General features: G+C 43.8%; 2 protein-coding genes across 2 annotated transcripts; both read left to right on the top strand.

Annotated features, from left to right (window-relative positions):
* Positions 1 to 5,016: 5,016 nt before the first annotated feature.
* Positions 5,017 to 6,068, top strand: LOC133914380 (uncharacterized). Its single transcript, XM_062357497.1, has 3 exons — positions 5,017 to 5,309; positions 5,467 to 5,572; positions 5,735 to 6,068. The coding sequence occupies exons 1-3, from the start codon at positions 5,265 to 5,267 to the stop codon at positions 5,821 to 5,823; spliced, it is 240 nt and encodes a 79-aa protein (XP_062213481.1). The 5' UTR covers positions 5,017 to 5,264; the 3' UTR covers positions 5,824 to 6,068.
* A 6,502-nt stretch (positions 6,069 to 12,570) lies between these two features.
* Positions 12,571 to 13,683, top strand: LOC133916382 (photosystem I reaction center subunit III, chloroplastic-like). Its single transcript, XM_062360025.1, has 2 exons — positions 12,571 to 13,391; positions 13,516 to 13,683. Exon 1 carries the CDS (start codon positions 12,677 to 12,679, stop codon positions 13,364 to 13,366), a length of 690 nt encoding a protein of 229 aa, XP_062216009.1. The 5' UTR covers positions 12,571 to 12,676; the 3' UTR covers positions 13,367 to 13,391; positions 13,516 to 13,683.
* Positions 13,684 to 16,845: the final 3,162 nt, after the last annotated feature.

Here is a 16,845-nt window from a genome sequence, read left to right as displayed (position 1 = left end):
GTACTCTGGACAAAGATGCTCCTCGGGGCTTGAGTCACCTTTGTTGTGTTCATTGCCAGAAGATACCTGCTCTGGCCGGTTAAGGACTGAGTCATTGCGCTGTCATGCTTAGCCACTCCTGTGCAACCATGCGTCCTAAATGGGCTTGATTCTTCTTTTACCGGACTTGGTTGGGCATAATACTAGGCGGCTGGGGAGAAGCGAGAAGCCAAGTGTCCATCTGGCCCTCTGTTGAATATTTCAAGAGATGGCATAGCCAATCTGGTATTTTGAACATGGTCTCTGGTACTTGGAGTGTCTTGTAGAAAAGCCTGGCAGGAAATGTGTTTGGAGGGTCTCGGTATGATTCGCTCCTTCGCTTGCAATGGTTGGAGGCTGAGCATATCACATGGGTAAGTTGTACAACTTTTGCAGAGTGTAAACCTATTCAAATAGTCGTGTCCACGATCATGGACATGCGAAAGCAATAACCCTGATGACTAGACTCAGGGTGCGTGTGTTTTGATGAGTGAGTGTGTGGACTAAATATCCGTGTGATGAGGTTCCTCGCTCACTACGTCAGAAGCTGTAATACTAGAGGTACACCAAATGTGATAATAAGGACTGCGGAGTGAGGTGTAGCCCCTCTCAGGACCGAAAACCCCCCAGATAAAGCTTGTTACCCGGTTTTAAACTACTTAAAACGGCTTTAAAGTCAATAATAAATGATATAATAGAATACCTGCATAATCCGCTTTACACATAAAACTAAACTATAAATCCTTATCCTTGAATTACCTATTTATACATCTATCAACACTTTGAAATATATAGGGCTTGCTGAGTGCCTTCCGTGCTCACTCTTGCTGTCATTCAGATGAAGAGGCGGACTCCGCCAACGCCGGAGGTGAAGATGGGGTTGAAGAGTAGTCTCTAGAGTCGCGTTCGCACCCTAGCTGCCTGTGGTTTGGCTCTGTTTTTCGCTGTGTTTTTGTGGGTTGTTCGGCTAGGTTTGTAATATACGCTATGGTTTGTAACCTTTTGTACTCTGTAACCTTAATACTTATGTTCAAGTTTGATTGTGATACTACAACTGTTATACTATGTGTATCAGCTACTTGATTCAGGGACTAATACATGAGTCACAGGAGATCCAAAGAATGGGGTCTTACATGAACAGAAGAATCAATTTTTTTTATGGCAGTGGTGCCACAAAGCAGCAACCCTAAATAGTGTGGAGTTCCTGTGATATACTAGCACCTAACCTAACCCACATGGTGATCTCTCTCCCCATCCTCTCTATCGTCTGCCTTCCTTGCCTCCCGTTGGCCGGTCCCCCTCGTCCACCATTCAACTTGTTCCCTGCCTCCCGTTGGCCGGTCCCCCTCGTCCACCATTCAACTCGTTCCCTGCCTCCCGTTGGTCGGCCCCCTCGTCCACTATTCAACTCGTTCTCCCTTGCTAGCCACTGCCACACCTTGCGCGCTCCATGGCACTCTCCAGCGCTGCAGAGTGAGCTCTCTCCCTCGCTTGCATGCAGTGTTGCTCGGACACCTCTCCCTAGCGGGCATCGACGACAACGCGCCTTGGCTTGCGGCCTCATCCCTCATTTGCGTCTGTCTTGCACACTTGCGATGACGCTCTACAACCCAGGTACCGAACAACCGACGCTCGTCCTACCGCCTCCTCCACAAGGAGGACCCCTATCCGCAACAGAGCACGATAGAGGAGGTGCCAACGCCGTAGCAATATGAGTGCGTGCGCCCCCTCCCCACTAGGTGTCATCACCAGTTCGTCCTTCCCACTGATCGAGGGGAACATAGAAGTGAAGATGCAAAGTGCGATGACGCTGCAATAGGGAATGAAAGGATGGTAGCGGAGGATTGAGCTCGCCACCGCCACTGCATGCACCCCCACTGCCAGTAAAGCGTGCCTATTCCCACCCCTGAAGGACGCATCTTCTTCACTGTTGCCGGTGCCACACGCCGACACCTACCCCTCACCAACACGTCATCTTTCCTCACCATCTCTTCTCGTCCCCTCTCCAGGTAGTTCGACAGATTTAAAATAGACTGAATTGTACAAAACTATAAGTATTGTGCTATTTGTAACATAAAACTATAAGTATTATAAATAGTACATAAAATTACAATGATTATGCACTAATTTCATACAAAATCTGATTTTAATTAGATTCTTCTAAAAATAGTCTTATATTTCAAAAAATCTTAAAAGTACGTGTTTCATAATCCATGTGTAACCTATTTTAATTAGACTCATCCAAAAAGCATATGTAGAATTTAAAATAAAATTCTCAAAAAGGCTACTTTTGTAACTCCTACCAATTGTTAAGGCCTCAAATAAAATCCCAAAAATATGGGAAAATTCACTAATATTCTTGTTATATTATATATTAATTTTTAAATTATTTTCAGCCCTAGTTTATACGATGAAAAAGTGAGTAAAAGTGAATTTCTTTGTAATGCTACATTATATACTTACAAAAGAACTCACTTTTTCATCATATAACCTATGATTGAAAATAATTTTAGAATTAGTCTATAATATAGAAGAATGTTAGTGAATTTTTTCATATTTTGGGATTTTATTTGAGGCCCTAAAATTTTTTAGAGTTATAAAAGTAGTCTTATTGGAGAATTTTAGTTTAAATTTTACACAGACTTTTTAGCTGAGTCTAATTAAAATGGGTTGTACATGGATATGAAACACGTCAAAAAATTCTAGAATTTTTAGAGAAATATACGACCATTTTTTGAATAAATCTAATTAAAATTAGATTTTATACGAAATTAGTGCACAATACTTGTAGTTTTATATTACTATTTACAATATTTTCAGTTTTGTGTTACAAATAGCATATTAATTATAGTTTTGTGCAATTCACTCTATAAAATATTTAACACCAGGTGTTTGATCTTTGATGAATTGCTCCGAAAAAGACTACGCTAATATTTTTCTTGTTGTATTCCATATATCAACTTTACGGTGCATCCTGATTGCTCTGGAGAGAGTTTAGCGGTAAGATTGTTTCTGGTTGACTCAATGCATGTGTTCTTCAGTTGTAAGGTTATTTTCAGTAGATATTTTAAAAATTTATCTTCTAAAATACTATTATTATTATAATATATTATATTTTTTTAATCTTCAGTAGCTACACTATTATCTATTTTTCATTACTATCTTCCTCTCTTCGGATCCATATTCATCCTTCATGAACAGTGTTGAGAGAGGAGAGGAGAGGGTATGCAACAAATTTAAAGTACTCTAGTGCTACAGCGCAACTGGCCATAACACTATAGAACTGTAAGCCGCTTCTGCTGAAGTACGTTTAGAGGCAACAGAGATGACAATGGTCGGCACCTCAGTAATAGAGGAGGCGAATGCCGTCTCTTTGCTGCAGTGCTCTCTTGTTGACTCGGTGCCTCCTGATTGTTCTCGTGGTATAATATGTTCCAGACAGCATACCACAAGCTTACTAATGAATATTTGAGATAAAATAATTCATTTATCTAATATTCATTTTTGGAAGAATGGTGCATTATACAGGTGGTACAATACAACTATTTGTCTGCTAGAATCAGTAAAATGCATTTCCCATCATGATATATACTTATGTAGCTCACTTCTATTTCTGTTGCCTAACAATGAAGAAATAATCTGGATGGTTGTTAACGTATGCACAGTGATTTTTTTACTTCTGCTTTTCAAGTGCAGTTTGAGGACTGGGAATCTTTTTTTTTAGATTTGAAGACTTGGTTCCACCCGGGTTTAGGCGCAGGGGCCTCACACTTGCCACCTGATTAAGTCCGTTCAATTCGTATCTAAATTTGTTATATCTAAGTTTAGTCAGTCATAAATTTTTAAATAATTATTTAATTGATTATTATAATTATAGCAAATTATACTTTATTAGTTCGTAGTCTACACGTCATATATTTAATTTTTTATGACAAACTATACTTAATTAATCTTAGTTATAATAAACTTAGATGTGAAACAAACCTATCTATATTATCCGACACGAGCAAGGGTCCCGCTTAAAAAAAGCATGTCCGGTTTTTTAGTTTTCTTGATCGTGTGCCTGCGTGCCCCTACGCGTACTTGCCAGCGGGCAGCGGCTAGTCATGGCACGCATGGAAGCTCGCAGCGAACGTGCCCGCTGGCTCTGGGCTCGACTCGATCGGCTGGTGCGCTGGAAGCGACCGACCAGACTTTGGGATCCAGTCCGCTGATCTGAGCACTACTATGCGCCGTGCGTATGCCGTATTTGGCATTAATTCCAGCGAGAACGGAGGTGTACGCCCGTCGCAGCTTCTCTGTCTGCAGGAGCAAGACCGCGACGACGCCGGTTCAGGAGAGGCCGAGAGGGAGAGGGGCCGAGAGGGAGAGCGAGATAAGGCATGATGCGTAGGCGCCGTGCATGCATGACAGGTACTCCGCCATGTAGACAGCTACCGGGCTACCGGCTACGCGTCGGCGGGCCACGCACCACGCAGGCACGCAGGTCTTTTTTGTCTGGTCGACCGCTTGGGGGCTAGCGTGCTAAATTCCATGGCGCCCAATGCTGCGTGCCGGTGACAGCCGCAGGATCCTCTGAGGCGCCGCGCGTATGCCCTTCGTGTCGAAGCTGTGCCGCCGAGTCGTCTGACTCTGATTAAGGCAACAGTCTTCTCCCCTCTAGCCGGTGCCGGTGCCGGTGCCGGTGCCGGCTCCTAGAAGAACGCAGCGCAGTTGTGTGGTCCATCGCGTTGCGCTCAGAGGATCCTAGCTCGGCACCGGGAGGAGAAGTCGCGACGTGGCCGGCGGGGCCCGGTGGCACGTGAAGGCGCGAGGTGCATGTCCACCTGGCGGCTTCCGCGCCCGGACCCACCCGCATAGACTACGGACCTGCTGAAAGAGATATTTGCGACGTCTCACGTCCCTTTCCAATCTCCGTCCTCCAATCGCCTCGCTGCGCCCACGTGAACGCCCGCCCCGCTTTCCCGCCCGCTCCCTCCGTGCACCTGGTCCAGAGGAAACCCCCGATGCGGCATCGGGCGGAGCAGCCGTGGACTCGTCCCAGCGAGGCGGCCGGAGGGAGGCGGTGTCCTCATCCGTGGCGCATGTATATATAGCATCCTCCCCTGTCGACTCTGCACGCCTTATCATCACACACAGCATCAGAGTGCGGCCGGGAAGCCATAGACTTGCGTAGGAAAGAGCTAAGCGCAGGGAGGAAGACGATCAGAGGTCCAAGCTAGTGCAGTGCAGTTTGGCCCGAAAGAATGGCCTTGGGAGACGACTCTAGTCCCGCGTCTTATATCCACATGGTAATCAACCGTTTCTTCCATCTCTATCAACTCCTGTATTTGTTCTCGCGAAATTACACTCGCCTGCTGTTTAACTATATAATCCAGCTCGTATGCATGCTGAAAACTAATTCCGATCCGGTGGGTGGCGCCGTCGATCTGCTATGCGTTGTTGCAGGTGCAGCACCTGATAGAGAGATGCATGACGTTCGGGATGAGCATGGAGGAGTGCATGGAAGCGCTGTCCAAGCGCGCCGACATCCAGCCCGCCGTCACCTCCACAGGTCCGTGTCCGTCCCGTTGGCACCTGCAGCTACACTAACAACTAGCCGATGACCAGAACCAGACCTTAACTTTGCCTCCGAGGATGCAGAAAATTAGGCACTTGATTATCTTTACTGTTAGAAATTCTGATGAATGAGTATATACCGCTCCTGTGAGTGCAGTGTGGAAGGAGCTGGAGAAGGAGAACAAGGAGTTCTTCGACAAGTACAAGCGGTGGATATCGGAGAAGATAAGCGCAGGCAGCTCCTGATTAATTATGCTGCTTGCTTGCTTATTTATGATGTTTTTTAGTTCTTTTTAGGTTTACTGTACTTAGAGGAAATAATATAGAGATGGGGAGGTCAGCTGCTAATGCGATCGATCTGCTGTATCACCTACTGGGCTATGGTGTTGCATGTGTACAGGGTTGGCAGGGAGAAGCCATCTCTTCGATAGCAGTTGTTGCATCAATCTCTTCGATTCTGTATGTATCTATCTCCTATACCACATGGTTCAGATCGGCTCTGTAACGACAGATAGCAGCTGTTGCACTTTTTCGTGTTGAACGTACGTATCTGCCATTGAAAAATGCTTGTCCTGGCAAAAATCAACCAGTTGCACCATGGCGATCGATCGACGAGAGTAGTTTAAAACTTGTAAAACAAAATGAAGCTAGGTCGTGTGGTCTGAGAAGTTTATTTAGTTGAGGTGAAGAGCTAGTCACGCACTATATAATTTATTGACTTTGCAATTGATTCATAGACTGGCGACTGATGCTAAGATGGGAACAGAAAGAACCGAATGGAGATATATGCCTCTTGGGAGCTTTGGAGGAGTGTACAAGGTGCGTTCCGTGACGAGATAAGAGGTAGTTGTATGCAAGGATTAAAATTTCACCGAAATTTCAGCGAAATTTTGCGAATTTCGGTGATGAACAAAATATTTTATTCCGAATTTTTTTCACTAATATGTGCGACATATGACAAAAAATAACTGAAATTTCTGTAAAATTTCGTAAAAACGAAATTGAAATGATGTGCGGCACGAAACCCATGGAACAAAACGGCCGGGCCAAACAGAACAGGATGGAGACATGGAGTTTGGTGCGATGCGACCGGTGTCCAATCCGAATCGACCGAGCTCTCCTCTGCACAGGACGAAGAGCCTCTCCGGCCGCAACAAGCAACTCGTGTCGTGGCATGCATGCATGCATGCATGCATTAGACGGCGGGGACAGCTCTCGGGAGCGACGCGACGGGAGTAGCATGGCCGATAGCTACCGGCTACCGCGGGATCTATCGCTCAGAGAGATGGAGGGGTCACCAACGAGATAGGAACCGTCTCGTCCGGGTCTGTCCCGACTGAGATGCCGTCTCGGTCAGGGTGCTGGCCCGGCTCGCTCAGTCAGTGTACTAGCATTGGTCTGTTCGTCTTCTCGTCACATTAGCCTTGAGATAATGAGGATACGGGTAGAGGGTGGAGAAGTGGTATCGATGCGTCTAATATATAATACCGCGATCCGTGTTGATATCATCTGTTCAAACAGCTCTATGAGAAAAATACATGGAGTCATCCCAGCTGAAAAAGAATAAGGCGAGGCAGTGACCAGTGGGCTAGTTTTGCCCCCCTTTGAGTGGAGTTGGCTAGGTACACTGCCAAGAGTCTAGGCCAGGTTCTCTTTCATTTTTCCAGAGGGGAGTGGGCTCAGCTCATGAATTAGGCCTGGAGAGGCAACAGCAAGATTGGTAACTGCTCAGGCAACTCTTTTTTTTCCTTCCCCATTAGAAGGTGACGGACAGGCGCACATACTTTTATATATATATATATATATATATATATATATATATGTATATATATATATGTATATATATATATATTGTGTTAAAGACACACGTCTACAAATAATATCGTTAAAAGTAAGTACATGTGTATAAATAGTAGGATTCAAACCTGGTGATGTATAAAATCTCCCCTCACGTCTCAACAACTAGTCCACTACCTCAAGAGATGGTTCCTACTGTTGAGGCAACTCTACTAGAAATGTGAGACTACTAGAAATGAGCATGGAGGCGCTGGCCAAGCGCGCGGACGTCCAGCTCGTCGTCACCGCCACAGGTCCGTCCCGTTGGCACCAGCTATTAAATAATTTCCCCTGAATGTGGAGCTAGCAACCGGACAGACTACTTGAATCTATATCGTTTTTGCTGTGCGAAATTCTGATTACTATGCGTGTTTTGTTCCTGGTGCTGGGGGTGTGCATTCCATGCAGTGTGGAAGGAGCTGGAGAAGGAGAACGAGGAGTTCTTCTAGGTACAGGCAGCGGATATCGGAGAAGGGCGGTAATTAAGCCAAGATGCGTGCTACCTGCTTGTGATGTTTCACTACTTGCCCTTGTTAAAATTATAGGACCCATAAATTTTAATAATTCTTAATAAATTTTAAAGATCTATATTATAAAGAGACCGATTATGATACGATCCGCCTTTTATTAATACCACATTTTTAATAAATATGGTGGTGAGTTTTTTCTCCTTATATATATCTAAGGATCTCCATCTTATTGGAGTGAGAAGATAGACTACTAATAAGAGTAGCCCTTAATTTAGGAATATTCTTATTACGTGAGTCTATATAAGAATTAGATTTTTTTCCCCTCTTCCTCTCATTGTTGCGCTTTCACTGTAGTCTACTCCATACCGGTATCGACGTGCACCGGCAACCAGGAGAGCAAATCTTTGAAACTCTCGCTCTTGAGACTTGCACGAGGAGAGGGCAAATAAGTTTTTTAGAAGCAAGATTAAAATGTTAACTAGGATAACTGAAATGTAAACATGAATATAGCTCTTAGAGTCACGATAAGAAAAACTGGACGAGAAGAACCATAATTAGCCATGATGCCTTATTATTATTTAGTTAAAAGTGCCAATAAAAACTAAATCAGCCAGGATGCTCCTAATTTCATTTACATGTTTGTTTTGGATATTTACCATTTTGTTAGCTATATGAACAACCTAGTGAACTGAAACTGTATCACTCAAATATTTTCACTCAAATATTTTCAGTTCCAAGTGTAGATATTGAAACAACTTTCATGCATGGAAGTAAATGATACTAAAACTAAATCATCCAGGTTCATTTTTCAGGGGGAAAGGTGTATTTAATCAATCAGGTCAAAGTGGGATTGCCAAACATGAAATGAACATTTACTCACTCATATAATGTCAATTCGAAGTATACTGAAACTAAAATTACTCATATACTGCATCTGAACAACCTAGTGGCTAGTGTACTAAAACTGAACTATCACCGATATACTGTCAATTCTAAGCATATGCATGGATAGATACTGAAACTAAATTCAGGTATGGAAGTGAAAGTATACTAATAAACGACACAGGTCTTGGCGCATCATACATCCATGCTCTGTTCATCTTTAGCTTCAATCACAAAATTAGATACATAAATTAATTACTTAATAATAAAATCATAATTAAAAGATTTTTTAAAATATAGAAAAATTGGGCATGTTATGATTATAATATGTCTATGCAATTGAATCTACATTTGCGCAAATTTATGACTCAAAACAATATAAATTCATTACTCTCTCTCCTCTACATCTAGATAAAAAAATCTCCATTTATGATAAAATCTCCTAGAAACTTAAAAAACATCAAACTGAAGCTACATTTTTAAAAATATAATGCTAGAATCATGTGAATCTACATAATGAAATCAATATTGCCATAAATTTTAGCTAATTTAAGAATCTAAATGACTAGAACCACGAACACTATAGAACATATTCAAACCCTAAATAAGCCATAAATCTAAATTTCTACTTAAAAAGATGCTACCTACGGATGAGATGCTCTTACCTTAGATGTCTCCTCCAAGTAATTCAAAAATAAAATATCCCCCCTTTGTTTTCAAATTTCACAGCCACCTCTTGAGCTGTACTGTTCGAATAACAGTGAGCTCGGTCTGAATCGAGCTCACTACGGATAGGCACTATTTAAGAAGATATTTTCATAGGCGGTTTCATTATGTGAACCGTATGTAAAAATAGCTCTATTTTCACATACGGTTCGTTATGTGAACTGCCTGTGAAAATGGATAATTTTTGAGGTGGTTCTTTATGTAAATTGTCTGTGAAAATGAAGTTACTTCCATATGCGGTTCACATCCGCACGGAGCCGCAGCCGAGTACTCAGGCGGTTTGTCATATAAACCACCTGTAAAAATAAAACATATGTGTCTCGATAAATAGTTTTTTATATGACAAAAGTGTATTTCATTTCATTCAATCATATTTGTTTCATCCATTTTTAAAATTGGCATCCCTGCACTCATCTAGCTCTCAAGTCAGAATTGATTTTGAAATTCAGCTATTTGTTTCAAATTCCAAAACTTCTTGTTTATTTCATGAGATGATCACAATTTGACCAGAGCATTGCGTATGCACCCAAAATATGAATGTCAACAACTGCAAAGAAGAAATTTGGTCACCCATAACTTCCCTAAAAAATTGAAGTTGCTATCAAAACTACCTCTCCCTGTCATTATGCAATTGCTTGATGCTCGGCTTTGAACACAATACTGAAGTTGCCACGACCAATTTTCTGGGGATTAAGCATGTCACTTTTATCAGTGAATAAAAAACCCATCAAAGTGAATGAGTGTAACATGAACAGGCAGCATATATTCAGAGCATACCTCAATTTCATGGAAATCGGTTCTGTATCGTGAAAGACCAGTGCCACCAATTGAAGGAGAAAACCCCTTCAATATATATATCTGAATAATGATACAAAGATACTACGGTCAATGTTTTTATCACATAGAGTGCTGAAAAGACATGCATATTAGGCTTATTAGGACTCCTAACAAACAGATGCATGATAGGGGATGATAGCACAAAATGTATAAATGAGACTTGGTGATTTGAATTGCCTCCCGCCATAAACATCATCATCTATTGGTGGATCCGTATTACGGATTTTTTATGCATGGTGAAGGGAACAAGATCCTCTGTCTCCACGGTGGAGTGAAGTCAGGTACGGATTCTTGACGTCACTCAACTGTGAGCCATTGGATCTAAGCTGGACTATAGGATTTTGATGATACAGTAGCAATACGGTAAGTTTGTAAATAGTGATTTTGTCTACAGTACCCGGTGTTGTAGTAAATGGTGGCAAGATATTATTGTTTTACTGTAGCACATATCATGAATTATTGTATCCCTCGGACTTCACCTCTGTGAAATCAGAGGATTTGGCCTGTGGTGGAGATTAGCCAGCAGCGCAAAGCCACTGCCAATTGGGAGAAATAGCTACCCCTCTTTTGCAATGCAGGTTGCATCGGCCGGTCTTCCTCTAAATTGTCTCCACTTAGACTGTCAAACTGGACTAGAGTAATCTACTGGTCAAAAGAAAAGTTGTTGGATTCGACACCGAGCCCAAACCGCTACAATGGGAATAGGGAATGGACACCACAGTGGGGTTCAGCGTCGGCCTCGCCGTTCATGACGGTTCCAGTCGTCAGAGCTACGGCCGGGCTAGAAGCTCCTCAGGCTTCTTTTTGGGCATCGCCGCGACGATCTCCTTCGAGCACGCTACCCCATCCTCCTGACCTCCTCCCTCTGCCCCTCCTTCCAAGACTGGTCCTAAAATAAAAATTGAAGGCCCCTATAAATAAAATAATATTTATATTTCAATTGAAAATCAAATATATGGTATATTTAAAAGTTCACCACAAAGACAACTTATTTTGTGACAACAGTAATACATTAAGAAGTAAAAATTATAGCGTTTGACTACTAATGATAACATTTTTTTAGAAAATATCGCAATAGCCAACGTATGGAAGGAGCTCGTCATCCACTCATTCATTACCTACCAAACAAAGAAACCATTTGTGAGTTTGAGTGCACAATGATCATTTAAAACAAATAGTTCTAGCATTTTTAGATTCAAAGTCATTAATGATGATATCAACATCAATCTCATCCAGTAAATTCTTCTCAATTTATAATATAGCTAAACAGTTTAACTTTTCTTGTGACATTGCTAACCTCAAATAGTTTTTCAATAATTTTAGCTTTGAAAAACTTCTTTCAATTGATGCTATACTCAGCACAGTAAATAGGATTTAATAAGCAATAGAAATATTAGGATGACAATCTAATTCTCCTCCATTAATTTTGGTAAAGTAATTGAAATCGGTAGATTGGAAATCTATGAAATCAAAATCGTCTCATCTATTAATTGCGGTGACATAAGATGGAGAATGCAAGATGATTACTGCGACATTCAATTTTGGAAAAGAGAGAAGATGAAATCAAAGGGGATTGGGGCACAGGCGCATAGGCTGCCTATCGTCTCGTTTGTTGGTTGCGGCGGCGTGATAAGCGAAGAGCACAAGCAAATGCATTAACTCTTCTACTGGAGACTTAGGTTAAACCATAATCTCTCTTTGCATATTTATCTTTTAACCTATACATACATACATACATACATACATACATACATACATACATACATACATACATACATACATACATACATACATACATATATATATACATATATGTATATGGAGCTACATAGAACATACATATATGGGTTGGACCCCTAACTTTTGAGGGCCTAGGCTGTCGCCTCTGCTGCCTTTGCCCAGGGCCGGCCCTGCCTCCTTCGGGTAGCACAAGGCGTGGCGGAGGCGTGGAGCAGGAGCGCGAGGCCAGGGAGCGTAGACTACGCGGTGAGAATCAGAAGCCGACGCGATGGTGACAGCGAGCTGACGGTGTTCGAAGCGGTGGTGGCAGCAGGGCGGCGACAGCACGCGGACCCACAAGCCCATAGCCCCCACAAAATCTTTCCGCCCGCGCCCGCGCCCGCGCGGCCACGCCGGATTCCTCCGCGCCAATCCGCGGCGCCCATCTCACGCCCCCTTATCCCCCGTCTCACCCACTCGCGCTGCGCCCCTTATCCCCTCCCGTCTCCCCGCGCGTCTCCTCCTTCTGATCGCGCACACCGGCCCTCCTGATCTCAACCTCGTTTCTTTCTCTTTACTTCCACGCCTCGCGCGCGCGCGCCCGCCCGCCGGACGCAGCAGCAGCAGAGATGGCCGCCCTCGCCGCCTCCTCCACGGCCGCCTTCGCCACCAAGCCGCGCCTCCCGCGCGCGCGCCTCCCCGTGTCCTGCTCCGCCTCCGGCAACGAAGGCGGCAACAGTGTCTCGCTCACCGCGTCCGTCAAGACCTTCTCGGCCGCGCTCGCGCTGTCGTCGGTGCTTCTTTCTTCCGCGGCCACCTCCCCTCCTCCCGCGGCCGCCGACATCGCGGGCCTGACCCCGTGCAAGGAGTCCAAGGCGTTCGCCAAGCGCGAGAAGAACTCGCTCAAGAAGCTCAACGCGTCGCTCAAGAAGTACGCGCCCGACTCGGCCCCCGCGCTCGCCATCAACGCTACCATCGAGAAGACCAAGCGCCGGTTCGAGAACTACGGCAAGTTCGGCCTGCTCTGCGGCGCCGACGGCCTGCCGCACCTCATCGTCAGCGGCGACCAGCGGCACTGGGGCGAGTTCATCACCCCCGGCCTGCTCTTCCTCTACATCGCCGGCTGGATCGGGTGGGTCGGCAGGAGCTACCTCATCGCCATCCGCGGCGAGAAGAAGCCCGCCATGAGGGAGATCATCATCGACGTCGAGCTCGCCACACGGCTCCTCCCCAGGGGCTTCATCTGGCCCGTCGCCGCCTACCGCGAGCTCATCAACGGAGACCTCGTCGTCGACGACGCCGACATCGGCTACTACTAAATGCCCATGCCTGGCTGTTGGCTAGGTAAGCATCCATGGCTCATGCACAGAGCATCATTGTTTGTTGTCTCAAGGCTCAATTAGTTGACGATTAATGGAAGATTGATGTGGCACTGCCTCGTGTTCTTGTTTCTTGCCTTGTCTTGCAGCTGGACACTTGGGCAGTCGGGGAAGATGGCTGTTGGTGTAGGAGCTGATAGGATTATGGAGGAATGGAAGCTCTGCTGTATTTAAGAAACTGAAGCCTCGTATAACTGTACCTCTCTCTTGTGTGTATTCACCGTGTTGAAAATTCTTGAGAACGATTTCATGATGCATTCGTAGCAACAGCCGGATCAGTCGCAGCCGTGTTGAAAATCATGAACAGTCGCATACGTGCATTCTTAAGGAGTCAATCCGGATGGGATCCCTCCGCAGCTTATGGGCTCACCATTTGTCATTTGGAACTCTTGTGTCTGGTGTGTCACCACTCACCAGTAATGTGGTTTGGGCCTGATTGGATAATTTACAAGCACAGTACTGTACTAGCTTGTAAGCTGATATCTCCATGATTTGACCTCTGAAGTCCAAAGGTTATGTGTATGAAAGATGAGATCTCCTGATGGAAGTCAGTCATCACTACTGACGTGTGGACGTTAAGGATCCCGATTGGTTTTAGAAATTCTTCAGGACAAAAGAGAAATTCCTGTGTGCAGACTTGTTCTGTTCCGCCCGTGAGTTGCTCTGTGAATGATTTCTGTTCTGTGGCTTTCCTATGACGTGGTGAGTGTGGGTATGTAAATATGAAGCAACAGGGTGAGGTCAAAAGAGATAAAACATTCACACACACTTGCATGCTTTTTCCGCTAAAAAGTTTGTAACCATAACTATCACAGAAAATTTCAATCCCATAAAACAATGAAATCGAGATTTGGGTAAGAAGTCACTCAAGTGATCATAAAACTAGAAATTTCTCACACTGGTGCCTTCATATCTTCATGCTACAATAAATTATATACGACAATGAAACAAACTCATTTTCAAAAATAATATCAACTTAAAACCTCATAGTATTCTTTAAGCATTTGAAGATTTCTAATCCTTTAGAAAAGGAGGCATATTCTGATGACAATGAGACAAGCTAACTTCAACCCCGGCGGCTATGGGAGGGAATTTTGTCTGGGCTATTAAGGATATATCTCATTTTGACAAAAAAAAAAAATCTAGCAATTTTTAGCTTGACCATTTTTACCATTCCAACCAAATCCGTCACTTATGGTATAAATCCACCAATTTCCTCTCTTCAATCTGACTATAGAATTAGGTCAGAATGGTTAAATTTTTGTGGAGACTGGCGTGACTAATTTGATTATAGTTCTACTAATTTGACTTGTAGATAACTAATGGTAGTGAAAAAAGTAACAAAAAAAAAAAACAAGCTGCAACACTTTTACATAGAGTGCCAAAATAAAAAAAGTGGAGATTTTCAGTGGCGAAAGGAAGATTTGGGACGTGTTAGTGGCAAATGCAAGCTTAACCTTTACATTATTTTTGCTTTAAGATTTGCAAACCTTTTTTTCAGAACCAGTATTAAAGCAGAATACATTTGTTTAGGTTTTGTTTTTCAAACTCAAAATCTGCAAGCACCAACATATCCTCAAATTTCATCAGCATTGGAGGCTCAGAGATCACAAGCTTCTCATCATATTCCTTACAGATAGAAATGCTCTAGCATGATTGCAAACACGAGGGCGTCACAGTCATCCCTAACGCTCAATGAAACAATCATTTCGTCGAACAGCTAGCAAGCATAGGGCAGTAAGGCACAATCGCAATATCTCACGTTGACAGCAACACAGAGCAAAGTAGGCAGCTCATCACCTGATGCTTGCAATGCCGGAGGCGCGCAAGGATCCGGGCGCCGACGGAGCCAGCGAGGAGCAAGAGCACGTGGTTGTTGCCAGAGTGCTCGCTGCGTTGAATCCTTGAGACGACGGCGACGGCAAGGTGTCGCCTTTGCCAAAGAATTGCAGCATGGGCTCTTCTTCCTCCGCTCTTCCAAACCCATGTTGTACATGCACTGTTGAAAGAGAGCAATACAATCTTTTAGAAATCTCCTCACCTCTCATGACTCATGATATTTTCTATGAAGCTACTATAAATATTTGGAGACCAATGTCTTGTTTGGCAGAGAGCTAGGTATTCCTAGCTCCAAAAATTACCTAATATACTAAGTAATTAGAAATTAAAAATAACTATATGACTCGTATGAGTTAGTCGTGAGTTGGTCTATCTTAGGTTCCCAACTTAGTGGGTATTAGGGCTACCCCGATTTTCCAACAATTAGTATCAGAGCCAGCGGTTCGAGATCGTCTGTAGGAGGAGGCTTTGGTGAGCACAGGGTGTTTACCGTGTTTGGTGCAATGTCAAGGAGCTAAGGGGAGACTCTGTCGGTGCACGGTTTGGGACTGTGAAGCTTATTGATCCGGAACCAGAGAAGCTTACTTAACGTCAGGCATTAGTCACCATGGCGGATCTTACTAGCACAAGTAGTGGGACCAAGAACCTCAATAGCTACAACTATGACCATTGGAAGACACGCATAAAGTCCTATCTATACGGTCGGGACTTATGGGAGGTCATTGCAGGCACCGAGATAGTGCCTCCACCAAAGGAGGGTGTTGATACCTTGCGAAAGTGGCGTATCAAAGCTAGCAAGGCTATGCTTGTACTGAAAACAACAATCGAGGATGACTTATTAGAACACATCCAAGATGCGGAAACTCCAAAGGCGACTGTGAGATTTTGGAGAAATTGTTCTCAAAGAAAATGAGGCGTGCTTTCAGCTCCTAGAGAATAAACTGTCAGGTATCTCTCAAGGCACTCTGACTATCAGCCAATATTTCACAAACATGAAATCTATTTGTCGAGGGATATCCAAACTTGCACCGGATGAGAAGGTGAGCGAGACCAGTATGAGGAGAATCATCATTCACGGCCTTAGACCCGAATATAATGGGTTTATAGCCACGGTGAGGGGATTAGCCTTCTTTGGTGGAGCTATAAAATTTATTGGCTAATCAAGAGGAGCTGACCAAGCAAATGCGGAGTATTATCGTGAAAGAAGAAGAGGAGGTTTTTTTACTAACAAGAAGAAGAGTCCACCTCGAGGACAAGGAAGGCCCAAGCCAAGGTGGACGGAAGGTGGCAAGCATCAACCAAAGGAGAGAAGTAGCTATGTGGAAGGAGCTCAAGGAGGAAGAGAAGACTAGCAACATGTGAAAAAGAATAATGGTGGATGCTTCAATTATGTTAAGAAGTGTCACTTCACTCAAGAGTGTCGATTGCCAAAAAGGCGTTTCGAAGGGAATGTGGCCACCACCAAAATAGATAAGGAGGAAGCATCCTCAAGTGAAGATGAATGGGACCTCGAAGCTATTTTTTTTCAAGAAATTGATGAAGAAGAGTTTGAGGAGGACATTGATGCACCTGCTTTTGCA

Source organism: Phragmites australis, chromosome 4, assembly GCF_958298935.1.
Source record: "Phragmites australis chromosome 4, lpPhrAust1.1, whole genome shotgun sequence".
Lineage (NCBI taxonomy): Eukaryota > Viridiplantae > Streptophyta > Magnoliopsida > Poales > Poaceae > Phragmites > Phragmites australis.
Note: the sequence above shows the minus strand (reverse complement) of the source record. Positions and strands in the feature narration are given on the sequence as shown.